Source organism: Orbicella faveolata, unplaced genomic scaffold (genome assembly GCF_042242905.1).
Source record: "Orbicella faveolata isolate gen_17 unplaced genomic scaffold, um_ofav_v1 contig_25, whole genome shotgun sequence".
NCBI lineage: Eukaryota > Metazoa > Cnidaria > Anthozoa > Scleractinia > Merulinidae > Orbicella > Orbicella faveolata.
In genome coordinates, this window is record NW_028301553.1 from 23,950,043 (window position 1) to 23,970,120 (window position 20,078).

General features: G+C 41.0%; 2 protein-coding genes across 2 annotated transcripts in view; one reads left to right on the forward strand and one right to left on the reverse strand.

The window, feature by feature from the left end:
- The window catches only part of LOC110052976 (hemicentin-1-like), a gene marked incomplete at its 5' end in the record, with an annotated part of 49,611 nt that overhangs the window by 19,302 nt on the left and 10,231 nt on the right, over positions 1-20,078 (forward strand). The window lies entirely within an intron of this gene.
- On the reverse strand, positions 8,084-8,563 carry LOC149109559 (uncharacterized). The gene has a single exon (XM_089294423.1). The coding sequence runs from the start codon at positions 8,561-8,563 to the stop codon at positions 8,084-8,086; it is 480 nt and encodes a 159-aa protein (XP_089150549.1).

Here is a 20,078-nt window from a genome sequence, read left to right on the forward strand (position 1 = left end):
GATAAGTGTGGTGTTTTGGCATGCCGAATCATGATAATATATAGATTTAGCCAAGCCTAAAAGCGTAGCTCCTGATTCCAAAAATTAACCATAAAGGAAAAAAGTATTTGTTTTTCTTGGATCAGAAATTCAAAATATGATTAATTATGAGCATGTAATTGTTCATCGTGTGGTTTTGCTATTCTTTCCAGTTAAATTTTAACAAACTATACCCACTATTAGCGTAACTTAAGATTGTAAAAACTACTTACGCAGTACATCAGGGACATTCCAAGGGACAATTGTACATGGAATATATCAGAAGGAAAGTCCACAACGCACAAGAGGTTAATTTGCACCAAAATTTTGCCTTTGCGCGTACTCCATCTTTAAGCCTGCGATTGAAAAACCTGTACCTGGTCAGCTGCCAACTTTAAAAAAGACGAGACCTCAATGAGTTCTAAACCTGAGCACGCGATATGGTCACATGATACTGGTCAGTGGATACCTTGTTTTGACAGCTCTCAATAAACCATGGCAAGGATGAGTAATCTCAAAGATGCACCTATATAGGTTAATGGTGCTATCTTAATTTTCAAGGTATTGGGCTTGGCGCACGGACAGTCACGTGACAACCAAAATTCTTAGATCAATGGGTTACATAATTTTCCAAGGCATGGGGCTCCACTCGTACACGGGAACTCCCCTATAATGAGATTCATTCCCTACCACTCGAGAACTGTTACTGGATTACCTTTAATTATTATTATTTTTTAATTAAATAATGCCAAAAATTAAATTATAAGGAAGGAAGCAATATCAGGAAGCTATAAGTATTTTACATTCCCTTTACATTTTGGGTAACCCACTGAAAGGTTATGAGGCATTGGTACATTGGTCAGCCAAGCCAAGATATGTTTGAATAGACACATCAATAACATTACGGCAGAATGGATAAACAATAATTATATCCTATTAATATACCAACAAAATTTACAAAAAAAAGTTATACTGTACTACAGTTTGATCCCGCTAATTCGAACTCGGCCATTTTAAATTCCCCGTTATTTCGAACTCAAAGCCATATCCCTAATGGATTTGCACTCAAGTCAAATGCTATTAGCTAGTTCAAACAATTTTTTGTTTCTCACGAGGATTCAAAATGGCAGGGTTCAACTGTATATAAAAACAAAATTGTGTGCGGAACTTTATTGCCCTTTTATTTCTTCCAAAAAATTATAACTAATAAAAAATTTAGGGCAAAAAATCTTTTCTCTTTTTTTTTTTTGTGTGAAAAATGGCATTTTTATATATAACAATTTAGGATGAGGGGCCTAGTTCTCTGTAATAAAAATATCAACATCATTTAGATGCATATAAAAAAAATTAAGGGCAAAGAAGTTCTTGCCCCATCCAGTTTTCTGTAAAAAAAAAAAAAAAATGTATATATCATTTACATACATGTAAAACATTTGAGGTGAAGAAGTTCTTGCCCTGCCCAGTTCTCTAAAACGCAATACCATTTACATACAGATAAAAATTTTAAAGCAGAGAAGTTCTGGTCCTGCCCAGTATCCTGTAATAAAAATATCATTTACATCCATATAAAAAAAAAATTAGGGCAAAGAAGTTCCTGCCCTGCCTGAGTTCTCTGTAAAAAAACATCATTTGTATCCATATAAAATTTAGGGGGAGAAAGTTCTGGGCCTGCCCAGTTCTTTGTAATAAAAATATCATTTACATACATATAAAAAAAATTAGGGGGGAAGAAGTTCTCGCCCTGTCCCGTTCTCTGTAATAAAAATATCATTTACATACTTGTAAAAAATTTAGGGAGAAGAAGCTCTCACCCAGCACAGCTCTCTGTAATAGAAATATCATTTATACACATTTGTTATATGGCTTGTGTTTTTAGCCAGTATAACGTGTGCTCTGATTGACTAATTCTAGGGCATTATTCTCCCATAAAATAGGACGAGAAAAACATTTCAATTGAACGTTGTTTGCCGTCGATAAACAAGGAGAATGTAGAATTCTTTTAATATGCATTGACCTTGCTGTCGCTCGATCAATACTGCTGGGTCTTGGTTTAAGATTTTCCTGTAAAGACAGTTACAGGTTACGCATTACAGTTAAGTAAGTAGTTAATGAAACTATTAGGGCAAACAAGAGGGGGGATGTATGTAAATGATATTTTTATTACAGAGAAATGGACAGGGTGAAGATTTCTTCACCCTAAAGTTTGTATAAGCATATATTAAATGATATTTTAATTTACACTGTTCGTTACTGAATGTAGCCCTTTGTACAGAATACGTCACTGTACATAAACCAAAGCCAGATATGTAAATCCCATAAACCTCTCAAAAGGAAAATAGGAGCCATGTGCCGTCGACCAAATCAAGTAGAAAATCAAAATCAAAGTAGAGCTTCTTGTGCAGACAGAGTTTATATGCATAATTTCGACATTTCAACTAAGGTTTTCACCAAACCGAATTAACTGGACAAGAGGAAATCTAAATAAACACAATATGCATATATCACTACATCTGAATATCAAATAGCAAATCCCATTTTAATGAAGCCTGGATGACCGAAATTATCAACGAAAGGATACAAATTCAAAGTAAAGACAAGAAATCCATTTAGAAGCCTGAAAACGACACTCCAGAAGTTGAAAAACTTGCAGTGCTAAAGTTTAATAATTATTCACGCTTATGCATGGATTTGAATATTATATTTACCGACAGCTTTGCAGTCATTTTATCGGCGGTGGCTTTACCACTCTTTAACCTCCAAGCATTTCACCATACGGAATAAATTGAACTAACTAAACGAGGGAATTCCATACTTTATAAACACAATTTGCAGATCACCACAAACAAGCAAATTTGGTTGGCTTCGACTTAAAATGGTTTATTGACCTTTCTTGGTTTCCAGCAACAGAGGAGGAAATTTTAGCAGTCTATGAAGCGAGCGCCTGTGAAAAAAAGATTCCAAACTTGCCTTGCAGTGTTTACAAATAAGCTTACAGTTTGATTATTTTTAGACGTGAGGTTGTAGTCTGTGAGGTTAGCAAAAACAATTTGTCTACAATATGCAACTTACAACAACTTCCACAGAGCGACGCAATTGTTATTATTTAGCGATGAGCGAAATTAAAATGATGTACAGTAATTAAAAAAAAAAAAAATGTCTCGCAGCATGGCCTCAAGTTAAGAAGACTTTGAAAAAAAAACCTATTGAAAATAAGGCAACTTGATAATTTGTAGAGAAAACACTTGAAAACAACACAACAATAGATTGGTCGCTTACCCCAAGTTCGGCCACTGGCTAAGTCTTTCAGGTAGAAACTTGCAGCAAAAGTAGTGAAGACTGAACTAAACTAATCTTTTTCGATAGATCAACGAATCACCATCTTTTCTGCTGTATTTAGTATTTTGTAATTTCTCTAAACACAGTAAACATCACGAGACTTTCCTTGCACAGCTACACATCTCGACACGCGAATTAACTTGGGAAGTTCTGTAGTCTTCTGAGACAATTTGTCGGCCATTTTGCCTCCTTTCTCAAGCTCTCGCTAGCCCTGCTTCATGGCATTGCTTGGTATTCTTTCATCTACTTTTCTCCCAGCCCTGACTCGATCTAATTTACGGCATTGTTCAGTACTGTTTCGCCTCCTTTCTCTAGACCTCGTGGCGCCCGCTCTCTTTCGAGATCTTTTACCAATAATTCTTGCTCCCAATTATTTTCTTTCACTTTCTGCCTAAGTTAAACCCTCTCTTAAAACATTAAATTATCAACTCCGCTATCGTTTGTTGACATAACAATATAGCAATGAGGTTTCATCCCACCAAGAGAAGATTGCATTCTTGCGCTCCCCCATTCAGGTTACCTTGAGACTCCCCTCCCCTCCCCCAGAGTCTGTGCGGAGGGACAGACGGACGGACATCGTTCCTACGGTGATGTAATGACCAAATTTACTCAGCTTGATAGGTTACCAAAATTTCTAAGGAATGGATGCTCCGCTGGCACGCCTTTGTTGCACAGCAGCTCTGCTAAAAATTTATCATTCTTACAACAGAATTTTGTTGACGGCATGAAACTGATGAATGCAAAGCAACTTGCTGGCTTTCTTCTAAAAAATAGCTCCACGTGACAATATTTTGTCACGGGCTGGTTATTCACCTCTTCGTGAAAAGCTTGCGATTCTTGTTTCCACAGGAAATCAAAAGAATCTATTGGCGTGCACCTGACACACGAGCAGGTGAAGCTGTTCACTGACAAAGAGGTTGAAAAGTACTACAAAAGTTACGAGAGGTACGTGGGCACCAAGACCACTAAAACCTTGCTTGAAAGCTTTCTGGCGATGACCACGAAGGCGGTTGGCATGGTTGTGTGGGTCAAAGGTTCTGGCACTCTGAAAAATGAGCTGAAAAATGGTTACATCATCACCAAAGAGTTATCTGGTGTGGCAGGAGACCTTGCGTTGAGATGTGGGGGATTGCTCGTGGTAGCCAACGCGGTGCTGATCATAACAAAACATATCGATTGTAGTTCTTCGCAGCACCACCCTTCTTGTGATGCAGATGGGTATCCACTTGATGGTGTTGATGAAGTCTAAGTTGTTGAGTAAACTGCTGAATAATTGGTCAGCATTGGCCAGCAATTTCTCAATTAAATATTTTTTGTTCACAAGATATAATGGCACATTCAAAAAACATGCAAACTGCAGGACCGCAGCCTGAGGCGAGTGGACAGGTGACTTCAAAAATACCAACCATGAACCGGCGAAAAACCCGAAGCGGGTGGTTGCGGGCAAAGCTGTGGCTGAGAAAACAAGACAGGAGCGCAAAGCACAAAAAAGAGCCGCTGAAGCTGTTGGCTCGTTGCAGATAATCAGTTCAAAGGGCCGGGAAAAGAAACTGCCCTTGACTCTGTGGGTCTGGGTGAAGAGTCAGCTGAAGACACAAAAAAACGTTCTCACCACCACTCAATGGTGCTATCATCAGCATTTTCGTTTCAATCATTGGGATCTAGTATAAATGCGAAGAGATAAAAAAGGTTTTCAGTTCACAGCCCACCCTTCCTCCCGCACCTGTTGACAGGAACACGAATGAAATGCCTCTTCAAAGAAAAAAAGGCCTCTTCCCATGGATTGAAAAAGTAATTAAAGTTTTGCCTTATTCATATATCTGCACGAAGAGGAAGGATAAAACCAAAATGAGACGTCCAACAAGTTTTCATCAGCACTGCTGCTATTTTTGGAATAGGGCTGTTTTGGTTTAACTTCAATGGAAAGGTTTTCAAAACAATATGCCATCTCATGTCGCACCCTTCTGGGAAGAAGAAGAAAAAAAGAGCACAGCTCTGCCACAGAGGAAGAGCGCACCTCTGGCGCAGAGAAAGAGCAATCCTCTGATGCAGAGAAGGAGCACATATGCGATGCTTGTGGATTAGAAGCTTTTGAGGCATACCCCTGATGTGGTTTTTATCTTGCAAATTCAAAAAATGCGACTTCTACAGGCATGCCTGAAAACAACAACCTCCTGAAAACGATCATTGATGCAGCCACTCTTACAGGCTTAGCAACCGGCATCGACTGGATTGGGAAAAAAAGGGTAAAAGAGAACTTCACCACTAACCCAGCAGCAGCGGCATGAACTATGCAAAGTTCACAGCTGCCATGATGCACAAAATTGCGGTGAAATGGTACCTCGAAGACAAGAATATTATTCCGACCTCTTTATAATTGAAAAAAAAAAAAGCATATTGATATCTTCAAATGGCTAGCATTTCGATGATGATCGGAGGTGTGGTTCTTAATGCCGCTGCTTTCACTGGCGGCAACTATCTTGCTAAATATTTGTCAGGCCTATATCAGAGACATCAGTTTCCAAAAGGAATGCTCTGTAAATTATAATAAGAACCCTGAATTTAGGTATTTTTAAATTATTTGATTACTCTTTTTATCGTTATTGCATATATTATTTTAGCTTTATGACATTTGTATTGTAAATTTCTGTTTCTCTTATTTAGATTTAGTAGTAGTAGGTCCACATCAGCTGTACAGTTGCTTATTTTAAACCTACTTATCAAATAAACGTATGTATGTATGTAGACGACAGCAGAAAGGCTGCGTTAGAAGAGAAAACGCGGCAGGAGAAAGCTCTTGAAGCTTATTAGGCTACTATGGCCAAATATTTGTGTGACTGCACCAAACTTCTTGATTGGATCGAAGGCAACGGGGAAATTACAGACCAAACAAAGCAGAACTTCAAACACTTATTACACGTTCAAACTCTATAACCAGGCCCACCCAGACCAGCAAATAAAACCTCCCAAAGAACCCCGATTCGCTGACTTTTATCAACCCAGTGAGCAGTAGAAACAAGGTGAGTTGCTTTTTGTGGGTGGCAGTGCGCTCGCTCCCGGCTATGCGGCTTTTCGTTTTTTTTTTTTTTGAAGTGATGCTGTGTTACAATATCAGCTGCTCGGATGGACGCCAAGCTCGCCAAAGTTTACTACAGCCCCAAAGGCTACTGGAAAGGAATTGCTGCCATCAAAAAATTAGCGGACGTTACAAAAGAAACAGCCAAGCAGTGGCTCATCAAACAAGCTCTCTAGCGTGCCGCGCTACATTCCTTGCCCCAAATTCGACATATCAGTGCCTAACGCAGTCCACCAAGGGTACCTTCTTTTTCTGCCACACGACAAGCTTTCGCGTGGCTGCAAAGTTTACAAATGCACACTGACCATTGTTGACATCACTAGCTGTTACAAGGAAGCTGAGCCTCTGACCTCGAAAGACTCTGCTGAGGTTGCAAAGACTTTTTCAGTCTATTTACGAGCACAGCCCTCTGATGTGGCCTCAGCTGCTGCAGGTTGGCCTTGGGCAGGAGTTCATGGAAAGCGTGACCAAAGAAATGGAAAACCACAAAACCCTCATTCAGCGTCGGCGACCTAACATTTACAGAGACCAGGCTATCATTAAACATTTTAACTGCACACTTGACAAGTGCTTGTTTGGTCATCAGTGTGCCGTGGAAATGCTGCTGCCTTTGGGCTGGTGATCAACTGTGTGGGTCAAAAGGCTACCCGATGTTGTTGCCGCTCTGAACAAAGAAGTCACACGCTTTACAGGCAAAAAACTTGCTGATGCTATCAAAGAGAAGGCTATTTCAGTAAGACCTTCCACTCCTTGCTCAAGGGCTGTTGGTGTGAACAGAGAAAAGCTCCCCTCCAGCGTGAATGTTTGCTATCTCTACCAGCCCGGTGAACTAGAAGGTGGAACTAAAAGAGCTACAGACCCAATCTGGTCTTTGCAAGTCCACAAGCTTGAAAGCGCTGTGACCAAACCAGATGAGCCTGTTTTATATTATTTGCATGATGGGCCTAAGTGGGTTTTTTTTTTAAGTGAAGAGCTGTTTGTTGTCCTGCCAAACACACAGCTTTCGGTGGCTCATGTTGTGTGAAACTCAATCGGCTCCGTGTGTATCCCGTCTGGGTACACCCAGCATTAGTCATATTAGGCGATCAACCCCAGTGGCCATCCACTTTGCTCCTCCAGAGCAAACCATATGAAAGCCTCTATTTTCAGCTCTATCGATGCTACTGTTCGACGCAGCTATGAAATGCTGCCAAGTGATGGCATTCTGCCACTTCTGCATGCCCTTTGTGCTGAACTTCTTGTTTTCGCTGTCTTGTTCATCAACATAGTAGCACTTTGGACATAGCGAAATCATCCGGCTGCCTTCACATTTGAGTTTAAACAGCCACGTCATACGCCCGCTCCACTTGTCCCAGGCAAGCCACTCGTTCTTTTTGGCCTCAAATTCTGCACGCAGCTGGGGGCGAATGATGTCCCCAAGCTGATCAGCAGAGATAGTGATGTAATTGCTGTTGTGTCCATCTGTATCAGATTGTTTTCGCAGCAATGGAAATAGCCATCCAGGAAATCGTAATAGAACTCGAGCATTCTCTGTTTTGCCAGCTGATACACAGCAATTCCGATCTGAAACGGCCATTTGATCGTGATCCGTGACTTCCTGCTTTCCAGCTCATATGCTTGCCTGAGCTCGTCCAGATCGCTGAAGTATGCGCTTCACAACGCTCTGCCTACCACCTTCTCATCCTTTGTGTAGATCACGTTTCTTTGCCGCTCCAACGCGTCAATGAATTTCCCATAACCACTGTTTCCCAGGATTTTGAACACCTTGGCAACCAGCACTTTTCTCTTGTCTTCATGCCCGGTGCAGCGGGCTTCTGTCACCTGCTCCACAAACCAGGTGAAGATCTTCGTCGCCTGATAGTCAATCATGCGGTAAACAGCTTTGATGACTGTGCCATGTTCCGCATGCCAATGCAACAGTGGGGCATACAGCAACAGCTTTAGCACTGAGAACGCCCCTACCAGCTTTTTCCCGACATCTCTTTGTCTGCCGGTGCGCTGTAAGTCATCTTTCTTGTGTTGGGGCACCGCTTCGTTGGGAATCTGTTTGGTGAAGAAGAAAGGCAGCATTTCACCAAACTTCATCCACAGCTTTTTAGAGATTGCAATATCGACTTCTGCAACCCAAACCATGTTCCAGCTTTCAAGCGTTCTGTAAAGATCGATGCGGCGTCCGCCGGGTTTTGATAGTGTATGACCTGTTCATTACCACAAGGCATTTCTCTTAACATCGTCGACAGATAGAGCATGTTTGCGTCGTAGCTGATGATGCGCTTGCAGACTCTTGGTTGTTTAAACTGGTGCGGTCTTATACATGTCACACCGGCCTCATGATGCCGCGTGGACACAAGACTTTGCCCTCCCACAACCGCTTCTTTCAACATTCCATAAACCTCTTTGCAAGGGCTGTAAAGTTCAGCCCCTCGCTGTATCGTGCCTCGTAAGAGGTAATGCAAGCTCATCCCTGGGAGGCTAGCTGCTTCTTTCAAAATGTCGAAGCCCTTAATCGCTGGAGAAAGCTCTCATCTTTTCCAGTGCTTCCAACCCTGGCGCAATGTCTAGATTGTTGTAGTAGTGCAGCCAATCTGCGAATGTTTGCATTCCTTTTTCTTTGAAGATTTTCTTGCACTCTTGGTATTCGTAAAGACTGAGGACATATGCACCCTTCAAACATGAATACCATGCTGGGTAATCTGGAAGCCCAGGATGATTTAGCTTTTCAGGACAATTGAACCACTCGTATGGAAGCCACGATTTCTGCACAGAACAACCGTAGGCTTTGACCCACTTTTCATACCTGGTTCCTCGGCTGAGATAGTTGAAAATGTCTAAAAACCGAAAACTGTTTGCATTCATAAACATCATCTTGTTTGCATTTTTACCGACTTTGACTTTGACCATTACGTCGGTCAGCAGCTCCACCGGATGCTCTTTGATCAGGTTGAGATTGTAACGACTGCAGTTGAAACCAAGGACAGGCACTTGGTCGCACCATTCAATTAGAACCTTCCTTTATCCAATTCATCAAGCGAGGTTTTTGGGATGTTTGGCATTGTTCTGAGTTTGAAGAAACTCTTTGCTAACTCTCTTGCAGCCTGTGTGCACCGATCAGGGCGCACCCCCTGATTCACAGGAATGCAGTGCCAGAGACACAAGTTGTTGTCAAAGGTGTCCAGCGAAACCATTCTTGATACACGCCTGGGTGCAAGGTTGCACAGCCAGACTGGCAATGGCCCCATGTCCAACAGCGCCTGCCTGTCAAGCACTGCTTTTAATTCAACGTTGAAGAACCTCACAAAAGTCCATTTAGTGTTAGGCCCCTCCATGTTGTCAGGATTTAACCGTTCATTCTCTTGTCGACTCAGCCATCTTTCTGCAACAGCAGAGTTGTTTATCCAAGGAGACCCTCTTTTTTGTTTATAGAAATCATACTCCTTCTATCTTCGTTATTCACAATGGCGCATGAGTAGAGGTTCCTTAGATAAAAGGTTGCGTTTACCCTTTCTCTCAATTTACCCATAATCAAAGGGGTGAGGTTTTGCGTCAATCTCCTGCTGAAAGTTAACCTCATGAAACGCCGCCCCTCTTCCACGCCCTCAAGCGCGTCATACAGCCTGAGGAGCTCTTTCTGGTAGTTAGTGATTGTTTGATTCCCATGAGGCGGATAAGGATCAAACTTTCAAGACCCTCTTTCCGTCTTTTATCTTTCTTCCTCCTAGGAGGCGCAATTGTTTTGCCGCCTTTAGAGGGTTTAAGTAGTTTCAGTAACGGCTGTTTCACTTTTTCAGGAATTGGTTCGTCCAAAATGTTTTGGACCACTTCGCGAAGCCACTGCCTTTCCATTTGGAGTATAAACGGTAACTGAAAATGTTCAAATAGACATTTTTGCAGCCGGCGAGGCTGCTGAGTCAGTGAGGTAACCATGCCGGTATCTATTTGACCCACCACGTACTACTCCTGTTCTTGCCCTTGGGTAGTTGGTGCGGGTGGGCAATTGCAGATTGGAGTCAAAGTTCTTTGAGCACTAGAGGGGCTGCTAGAACTGCAAGAAGTTACAGAAGTAAATCGCTGAAGTTGGTTGTGAATTATTAAACAATGGGCAACGTTTCCAACTATAGTTTTAACTGTTGAAATAGATCTTCCCTCTGGTAGCAATGCTGCAAAAGGTATTTTAGGATTTATGCTCTGAGGATCATTTTTTAGCTTTAACATACCATCTACAGCGAGTTTCGGAAATGGTCTCTGGTCTAGGGTCATAAAATAGGGATTGCACACCTCTTGTTTTTCTCCCACGTAGGTCAGAGGCTTGCCTTGGCTTAACTATATTGTATGCCATCACAGGACGGAACTCAACTTCTCGCTTGTGCCCATTCCCCATTGTCTTGGTTTTGATGTACATTGTAGGCTCTCAACTCTAGAATTTGTGAGCTCTGACGTTTGTGTCATGTCCTCAAGCTTCCAAAGTACTGCCATCACATGGCAACAACATCCACTATTAGAAACAGGACACTGCTTGTCACATTTGGCTGCAACAATTTTGGGAGTTCCCTTCTGGTTAAGAACCAATTTTACCTGGTACTTAACATTCCCGTTATAGGAAGCCCAGCAGAGAGCGCGCAAATATAGAAGACTTTTCTCTACGTTGTGGTAAACTTGTAAATCATGCACAAAGCTCATCATACGAAGGCCCTTGTCATTTGAGTTTATCACAGCATCTGCATTGGCAAACTTCTTAACTGATTTTCCAGAGTTTTTAACTTGTTGAAAAGCGTCCATTGGTACAAATGGTGGTAAAGCAGAAAGGTCTTCTGAAAATAGCGTGGACTCGTCCGGTGGGAAGTTATCAAAAGGCGAATCACTTAAGCTTGTTTGCTTGAGCGTGTTACCTACTGAATCCTTTGACCACTTCAGTTTGTCAAGCTTTGCCTTTGTGTAGCTTCTGTCAGGATCAGGATCATAAACGTCCCTGTAGAAAGGGTTCAAATTGAAAAGAAAAGAGAAAAGCTACTTCAAAATAATCATTCTCTTGGGAAGTTTTACTTGTGGGGATGGTAAGCAGCTGCTTTATCGTTAATATGAAACACTTTTTTCTGTTTTATGCGGAAAAAAAGATTTGATTATGCAGAGGATGTGGATGGTAGCGAATTCTGCGGATCCGTACCACCACATCCTTTCAGATGCCCTGTAAATAATAAGTTTACCAGCAATTTGTCTTATTTATTTGCAGTACCTTCGGCCATACCGCCAATACAAAATGTGAATATAACCGAAGGAAGAAATTTGACTCTGTTGTGTAATGTATCTGGGATACCTCCACCAATTGTACTTTACGCGCACGCTGATTGGCTAGCTCGGAGCTAATTAGCCAAGTACTATTCACCTCCGAGCAGCCGAAGAAAAACAAGATGGCTTCCCTTTTCAAATAAAGTTACTCTTAAACAAATAAAGTTACTCTTTGGTCCGCTAGTTATTCAGCTTGTGTGGTATATACTAAAACAATTACAGTACCGCTCAAAAGTAAGTTACCACCGTCTCGCGAGACGCGCCTCGTTTCTTACGAGACTCGTCTCGAGAGAAATGAGACGAGTCTTGTTTCTCGCGAGTGCACTGGAAGTACCAATACTTCGCATTCGTCGGTATTCGAAACCGGTTTTGTGTATGAGACGTCTGTATCGTATCGTATTGATTAGCGCGGTAGACACGATTTCCATTGGGCGTTTTCCATTTACCAAAAATTTCGGAAATTTTCTATTGGGAATTAATTTACGTTTGAGAAAAGCGCGTTCCATTTGTCACAAGTCCCATTCGTTCACAGGCCCCTCTCTGTCGCTTCTCTGAATCTCCCGCAAATATTGGAGGCCTTAGTAAACTGTCCTGCTATTTTCTCGAACACGTCTTTCTTCGTCGCTTTCCCTTCAAACAAATGCTTATTATCGGCATATGTGGTTATGACAAGTCTGACATCTGCATCCTCCCATCTTTCTAGGTTTACGGTGGTAGAAACTTCACCTGTGAACGAAGAATTACAAAAGAACTTTTCAGAGTTGTTCATACAACATTTTACGCGAGAAACGTGCACCGGCAAAAAAAGCTTCGAACAAGCAAGGATTTCTACCTACCACTTTTACATGCAGCAGATTCGTGCTGCAATAAATTTTCTCGATCTGGCGCTAGAACGTGGCAGGCAGAGCACTCGTAGTAGCCCTGAAATTTTGTTTGCAAAAAGCTTCCAGAAAACTGACCCTGATCAGCCGCCATTTTTGTTGAAACACGAGGAAGCCGAGGGAGGCCTGGCCGCTTAAAAGACCGCGAAAGGCATGAAACTGGTGATAAAGACGAGAGATCTGTAAATGGAACAAAAATTTCCCATCTGGAAGTTTCCACCGGGAAAGGGGGACTATCTTCTCAGGAATTCCGTTTATTCCAGGAAATTTCCAGTGGAACGAACCAGAAAGTCGTGCTCCATTTACATCCCAACTGGAATTTCCGGAATTTTTTTGGTAAATGGAAAACGCTCATTCTCATCAGCGATGTGTGTGTACCATGTGTGTATTATAAATTCTCAAGCGTCTATCAAAATTGGTTCATTTACATCGGCCAAACCTTTTTTTTTTATTTAAGTAAAAGTTGAAGGTATTTCAATCGTCGGCGGCAGTTGCTCTTGTTTACAAATATGTTTTACAGTCGTATCAATTCTCTTGGTTGTATAGATCTTAAAAAAAGGTTGTGTAACCCTAAATGTGATTCATACAGTTGTTAATCATAATGTTGAGTTTTGACACCCAATCTCCATGTTGCTATTAAGCCGCGATCGCGATCACCAAGTCAACACAGCAACGCAAAACTCGGCTAACTTTTTATTCAAAGATTGTGAACATGCGAAACCACGCTTTGATCATTCGGCTAACTTTTTATTCAACGATGTGTCTGGAAATGACCGGCAAACTTGTGAACATGCGAAACCACACTAAGTGATCACACGCTTGTGAACACACGCTTTGCACATGAAGCCTCGATTAACAGCAAATGAAGCCTCGACTAATTTTTTATTCAAAGGTTGTGAACACGAGAAACCGCACTTTGATAATTCACTTCACTTCAAACTTGTGAACGCTCGCTCGCTTTGCCCATGTAACCTTGACTAGCTTTTAATTCATACTTGCGTACACTTCAGAACACAAGCTTTAAATATGTGGAATTTCATACTTGTGAACATACGCTTTGAATACTGAGCCTCGACCAACTTTTTATCCATATTTGTGTAGGTAAAATGCCTTTTTTCTTTCACGCTTTCTCCACATGAAACCTCGCCGATCAACATTTTATTCAAACTTGTGAACATGCCACACCACGCTTTGATTATGAAACCTTGACCAAATTGTTATTCATATTCGTAAACAACTTTATTCAGACTTGTAAACATGCGACATGAAACCTTGACTAACATTTTATTCACATTTGTAAACATGTGAAACCACGCTTTGATCATGAACCGCGACTAACATTTTATTCAGACTTATAAACATGCGACATGAAACCTTGACTAACATTTTATTCACATTTGTAAACATGCGAAACTACGGTTTGATCATGAACCTTGACTAACATTTTATTCACACTTGTGAACATGCGAAACCACGCTTTGCTCATGAACCTCGACTAACATTTTATTCAGACTTGTAAACATGCGAGATGAAACCTTGACTAACATGTTATTCGCATTTGTAAACATGCGAAACCACACTTTGATCATGAACCTTGACTAACATTTTCTTCAGACTTGTGAACAAGCGACACCACGCTTTGGTCATGAAACCTCGAATAACTTTTTATTCAAACTTGTAAACAACTCAATGATTCACAGTTGGAAGGGGGTTATAGGGAAATTGATAATGTTTCACGGGAACAGTCGTTGGGGAAGGAGGATAAAATATTTATGGGGGACGCATTAGTTTTGAAGCGTTCAAGTTGTAGTCTGGGAAATTTCGCCGCTAAGTTTTTAAGCGTTATCTTTAAGCCGTCGGAGTTAATCAACCGTAATTGTACTGGGACTCGGAGAAAGGGGCGGCTGAATGCTGCGAAAATGGGTATTGTAAAAGTATGCATTAAAACTCTATCCATGTACCCCAGCGCAAGAGGACATAAAGTGGAGGAAATGTGTTATAGCCATCGACAAATTTTTGCGAAGGAAAAAGCGGAATGGGCGGGAATGACAAGATAAAATAAGCTCTATTTTTAATCTTACTGTACTTAATTAATATATTTGAGTGCGCTAAAATCCACTTTCTTAGATTGAACCCTGACGGCCAGTTTGTGAGAAACTGAATTTATCAGTCTTTGAATCAGAGATCCCTCGCATTTACATCACGGTCTGTAAGATTGAGAGACAACAATTTAGTGTTGCGGATTTAAACGCACCCAAGTACAGTATTGCTGTTCGAAGGGAAAAGTTTCTGTTGTTATGAATGTATTTTAGAAAAGATCACGACTCTGAAGACTAGGTGGACAATGTTAATAATAGTTATGTGCAAATATGGTTATAAAAGTGCGTTTCCGTGTTCAGAAGTCTGCTACGTCTGCCTTGTATAAAATGTTTATTCACGCACCGCTGGCAATCTTTGCTGTCGAATAACAAAAATTCTATCTACCAAAGACAGAGTATTGTACCATCTGAATCTGCTGAATCAACGACTTTTGCCAAATAGAACCAGCAATGTTTTTGCCGCGACGCTTTGCAAAACAAAAGTTCATTTGCGTAATCGACTCGTCAACGCGTGGCGCTAGACGGAACTTTCCCTCGCAAAAACATTGACTTTATGAAAACGTCGCATCACATTAACCTTATTAAAAACTCCTGTCTTCAAAGATATAGTATTTTGTCGCTTGAATGAACGATTTATGCGAAATAGAACCGGAGAGATCTTTAGTGTTTGCCTTGACACTTTGGAGAACAATAGCAAACGGCGCATCTGAGAAACCTTGATAAAACTCCTGTTTTCAAAGATATAGTATTTTGGCGTTTGAACGAACGATTTATGTCAAACAGAACCGAAGATATTTTTAGTGTTTGCTTTGATGCTACGTACAACAATAAAGTTTATTAACGTTATCGACTCGTCGACGCGTGCCGCTAGACAAAACTGAGTGTAGGTTTTTGTCGAGGGTCGAGGGTCGAGGGTAACATATCGAGGGTTGAGGGTCGAGGATCGAGGGTCGAGGGTCGAGGGTAATATTTTAAAAGAAGTTAATATAAAAAATATTAGTAATATTTAAATAAATATATAACGCTAGTTTGCGCTGGTCATCTCTTCAGTGCTTTCTCGCCTTGCGTGTGTTTTGTTAGCGTTTGAAGTCATTCTTCTGTTTTTTCTTTCTTTCTCACCCTATGGAAAAAATAGTAGAGCGTTTAGGGTACGAAGTTTCCTTCAATCCGCCTGGCGATTGCTTCTATGCCCCGGCGGCAAAGGCCTTAGGAAATTAAACGCAGAGCCTGAAGAAGGCGATCTTCGACTTTCTGAACAGCCACCAGTTTGATGTGAGTATTCAACTTATATAGCTAACTCTCGGACTACAGAGATAAGTTTGTCGTGTCAATTGGCAGCAATTTTTACTGGAATTCTCGGCCAAGATTCTTAACAATTACAAATGCTCATTCCTGCAGTTACGACATTGCAACCGGCCAACTTGATATTAATTGTTGGTATTTCAGCAATTTGCTACGCGTAGCTTAGAAATGATACCTCAAACAAAATATCGTACAGGCGATTCGATCTGATCTTTCTTGTCTGCGGTTGTCAGGACCTAAAATGCTTCCATTTTCCCCTTGAAATACGTGCATGTTGCATGTTACTAAGAATCATATCTTCATCGCACGTAGTGAAGATATATATGTTATTGGCCGGCTGGGAGGTCCGTATAGTGAAAAACTGACACCGAGGTCTTGAAAATGCTCCCCGAGGCCGCAGGCCGAGGGCAGCATTTTCAAGCCCGAGGTCACAGTTTTTCACTACACGGACCGACCTTAAGCCCTTAAATGGGTTTGTTTACACAACTTTGTCATTGAATTTGCTTACGCGCCGTCTACAAACCATTCGTACTTGAAGAATTCTAACGAGCGAACGAGCGAACGAGTGAGTAACTCGGATACTAGACAAAGAAAGATGTATTAAAGAACAGATTTATTTCGAACGTTAAATACTTTATGTTAGTTGCATTTAGCTCACCAGTTCTGTTCTTCAAAAGTGTTTTTCGCGGTGAAATTTGGTGGAAAGTTTGACGTTGTACTAAAAAAACATTTTTTTTTTTTTTGTCAGTGTTTTCGTAGTTTAAATTCATATATGGCTCATTTGTTATCTCCCGAGAACGAGCATAATCTTTGCTTATTTGCCAGGCTTTCAAACAATATAATTTCTGGACTGTCTTCTTCTGAAAATGACCGACATCTTCGTATGTGAGGCGAGCATTCTGCATATTACGGCTCTTAGTACATTGTTCGGCGTTGTTCACGATAAATTCTCATCCCCAGTTTCCATTCTCAATGCGCAACCCTCCTTTTGGCCATGTAAATATCCTTTATAAATCTTACAAATCGTCTAAATTTTTTTTTGCGTGACTCAATAAATAATTTACCCTCGACCCTCGATATGTTACCCTTGACCCTCGACCGTTGATAAAAACCTACACTCGAGAAAACTTTCCCTGGCAGAAACTTTTAAGACTAATGCAAATGGTGAATCTCAGAAACCTGGATAAAAACTCCTGTCTTCAAAGATATGGTATTTTGGAGTTTGAATGAACGATTTGTACCATATACATTTAGAACCGGATATATCATTTTTTCAACAATTTCTGTGACCCTTTTTTGACTCCCATTTATAAACAATTGACTTGCCGGCACGTGGCGGGCAAGATTCGCAAATCAATTCTTTGCCCCCGTGATCTCATGAATTGAAACGCATGTAACTCTACTTGTAGTTTATGGAGATATAAAACCTTACTTAGCTATTTCTATGAACTATTTCCCTTGCTTCGTAAATTGTGGTTAAACGTAATCGTGTTCACTGACGACGGAAATTTAGTGCCTGAATATTATCACTACGAACATTCGTATGAATCGAGCGAATGATCGATGCATATCTTGGACGGTCCCATCGATTTGCCAACAAACTGCAGAGCAGCAATCGTTACACATATTCGGTTTTTTCCACGTAATATATGCCATACTAAACGCTTCAGTGATTCTCAAGAGAAACGAGACGCGTCTTGAGAGAAACGAGATCCGTCTTGAGAGAAACGAGATGCGTCTTGAGAGAAACGAGACGCGTCTTGAGAGAAACGAGATGCGTCTTGAGAGAAACGAGATGCGTCTTGAGAGAAACGAGACGCGTCTTGAGAGAAACGAGATGCGTCTCGAGAGAAACGGGAAACGTCTCGAGAGAAACGAGACGAGAGGTGGTAACTTACTTTTGAGCGGTACTGTATTCACCTCAGTGACGGTGAAAGTGATGGATATTTACCTCCAAAAAATTGCCTCATTCTGTTGATTTTGATTACTTTTGAGAAGTTGGTTTTCTGTCATTTGGTGGAAAACATCACAAGATACAAGATGCAAGTTGGCTATGATGACATAATAACCACCTAATGTGACATCACTGTCTTACGTTGCTTATTCAAGAGGGTGCACAATAGGGTTCTCAGATCCCACTTTCCCGCCCATTATTTCCTGTTAATCCCGCCATCCCGCTCTTTTAGCCTGAAAATCCCGATCCCGCGTACTTTACAAAGACGTTTCTGCGTTAATGATTAATTTGTTACATTAATAATTAGTTTAATTATTAACACAGAAACTTTTTAAAAATAGATATCGCATAAAATATCAAAAAAGAATTCAATGGGTACCAGATAAGTAAGCACAAATGATTCTAACGTCTCTCTCTGTAAACGGTTTACTGTTTTGTTTTCTTTTGTTCACGTATCAGTGACAGAAAAAGATTGTACACTCCCATATTCAAGAGATGGCCCATAAACGCACTTGACAGTTTCTTTTAAAGCTTTCAGCGTCTTCACTTTCCTTGAAATCTGGGCTCAGAACTTTTCTTTCCGAATGAAGGCATTCCTGCTCGAGCATCCTTTTCGTAATACATGTATATGGTGACAGAATTCGTAATGCCGCATACTTCATTCGGAAAATCATTAGCACCGCCATTCGGTGAGGCCATCCTCGCCAAAACAAGCCATGCGCTCTGGAAAAGGTCGAAAGACTAGAAAAAGGAGAAAGGATCGGGGGGAATACAGACCCAAACATCGAAAATGTCAGAATGGACAGATGTCATTGATGTCAGAGGTCAACGCAAATGATAGCCCGCACAGTTTGGCGGTTTAAGCATTTTTTTAACGCAGCTTTGGCGCTCGTTATAGTGCGACTTCGCCGCTTAAAAAGCGCCAAGCTACACAGGCTACACAAATGATCGCAATAGGACTCAAAGACCTCCTACAGTCTCGTGCTACTAACGTAGTCAAGCGATAATGGATACGTTTAACAGAACCTGACAGGGTACAGAGCCGTTAATTGCTATTCATTACTTGAAACCTGACACAGCTATACGCACAAAAGGTTCGTTTCTGCCAGCTTGTGGTTTTTGCACTGGTCAATAACAATTTATGAGGTCACCTAGGAATTGAAATCCCGTATCCCACTCTGTTCCCCTTGCGAATCCCGCATCTCAACCCCATAAAAACACGAAATCCCGCTCCCACTCTTAATTGTAATTCCCGCTTCCCACCCCTTTTTTCAGCTCAAATCCCAAATATCACGGCGAAAAAAAGCCAAATCTCGCATCCCGCCAAACCTATTGGGAACCCTCATTAAAGGGAAACACTTTTGGACTTGAGTGTTTCCCAACTCACAATTATAAGGCTGTTTGTTTGAAGTTCAATCAATTCTCGATGTAGGAACCACTTGTTCAGGCCATTTAGGACGATGCCGGTTTTAGAAAGCTATAGATCAGTTCTCCGCCGCGGTTTTGATGTGTACGTTCGTGTTGATTTAGACTCCAATTTCATGTTAAAAGCAGTCTTTATTTAATTGTACGATTCATGACTCAGCGAAAAGACGGTGAATTTAGTCTTCCCGGCCTCAAGATAATCAGTGACAAGTCAAATTCTGTGGCTATGTTTTTGCAAATCCAGACAGATTTTGAAACTAAATGTCACGTAAGGACTACTTTTTCAATGAAATATAGAAGTAAATAGCTGATTCGACTGCTTACTATGCTTTTGTCGCCACGATTGGCTAATTTAACCCACAGTAAAGACATAGTGAGGTCATTTAGGTGAAATCGCAGAGGTTAAGCCTGTCTAAATTGGTGGCGCGAATCAAATGATCAATTTGTATAGGAAATCGATCTGTTCGAGAAACAATAAGGGATTAATTGTACGCGTGAACAGATCGAACTTTTTAGTAATTTCCATGAGTGGCTGCCGCACCCACGAGTAGAAATTAGAAAAAGTCTGATCTGTTCACAAGTACAATTAATCCCTTATTGTTTCGAGGAAAAAGATCGATTTCCTTTTAATAATACGGCAACCGTCAATACAGGCTTCTATCTGACGTCTTTTTTGTTATAGAGGGTTGCTAAAATAAAGCCAC

Excerpts from the sequence above, each read along its gene's own strand:
- LOC149109559 (XM_089294423.1), bottom strand. The coding sequence starts at position 8,563 with ATGGTTTGGGTTGCAGAAGTCGATATTGCAATCTCTAAAAAGCTGTGG.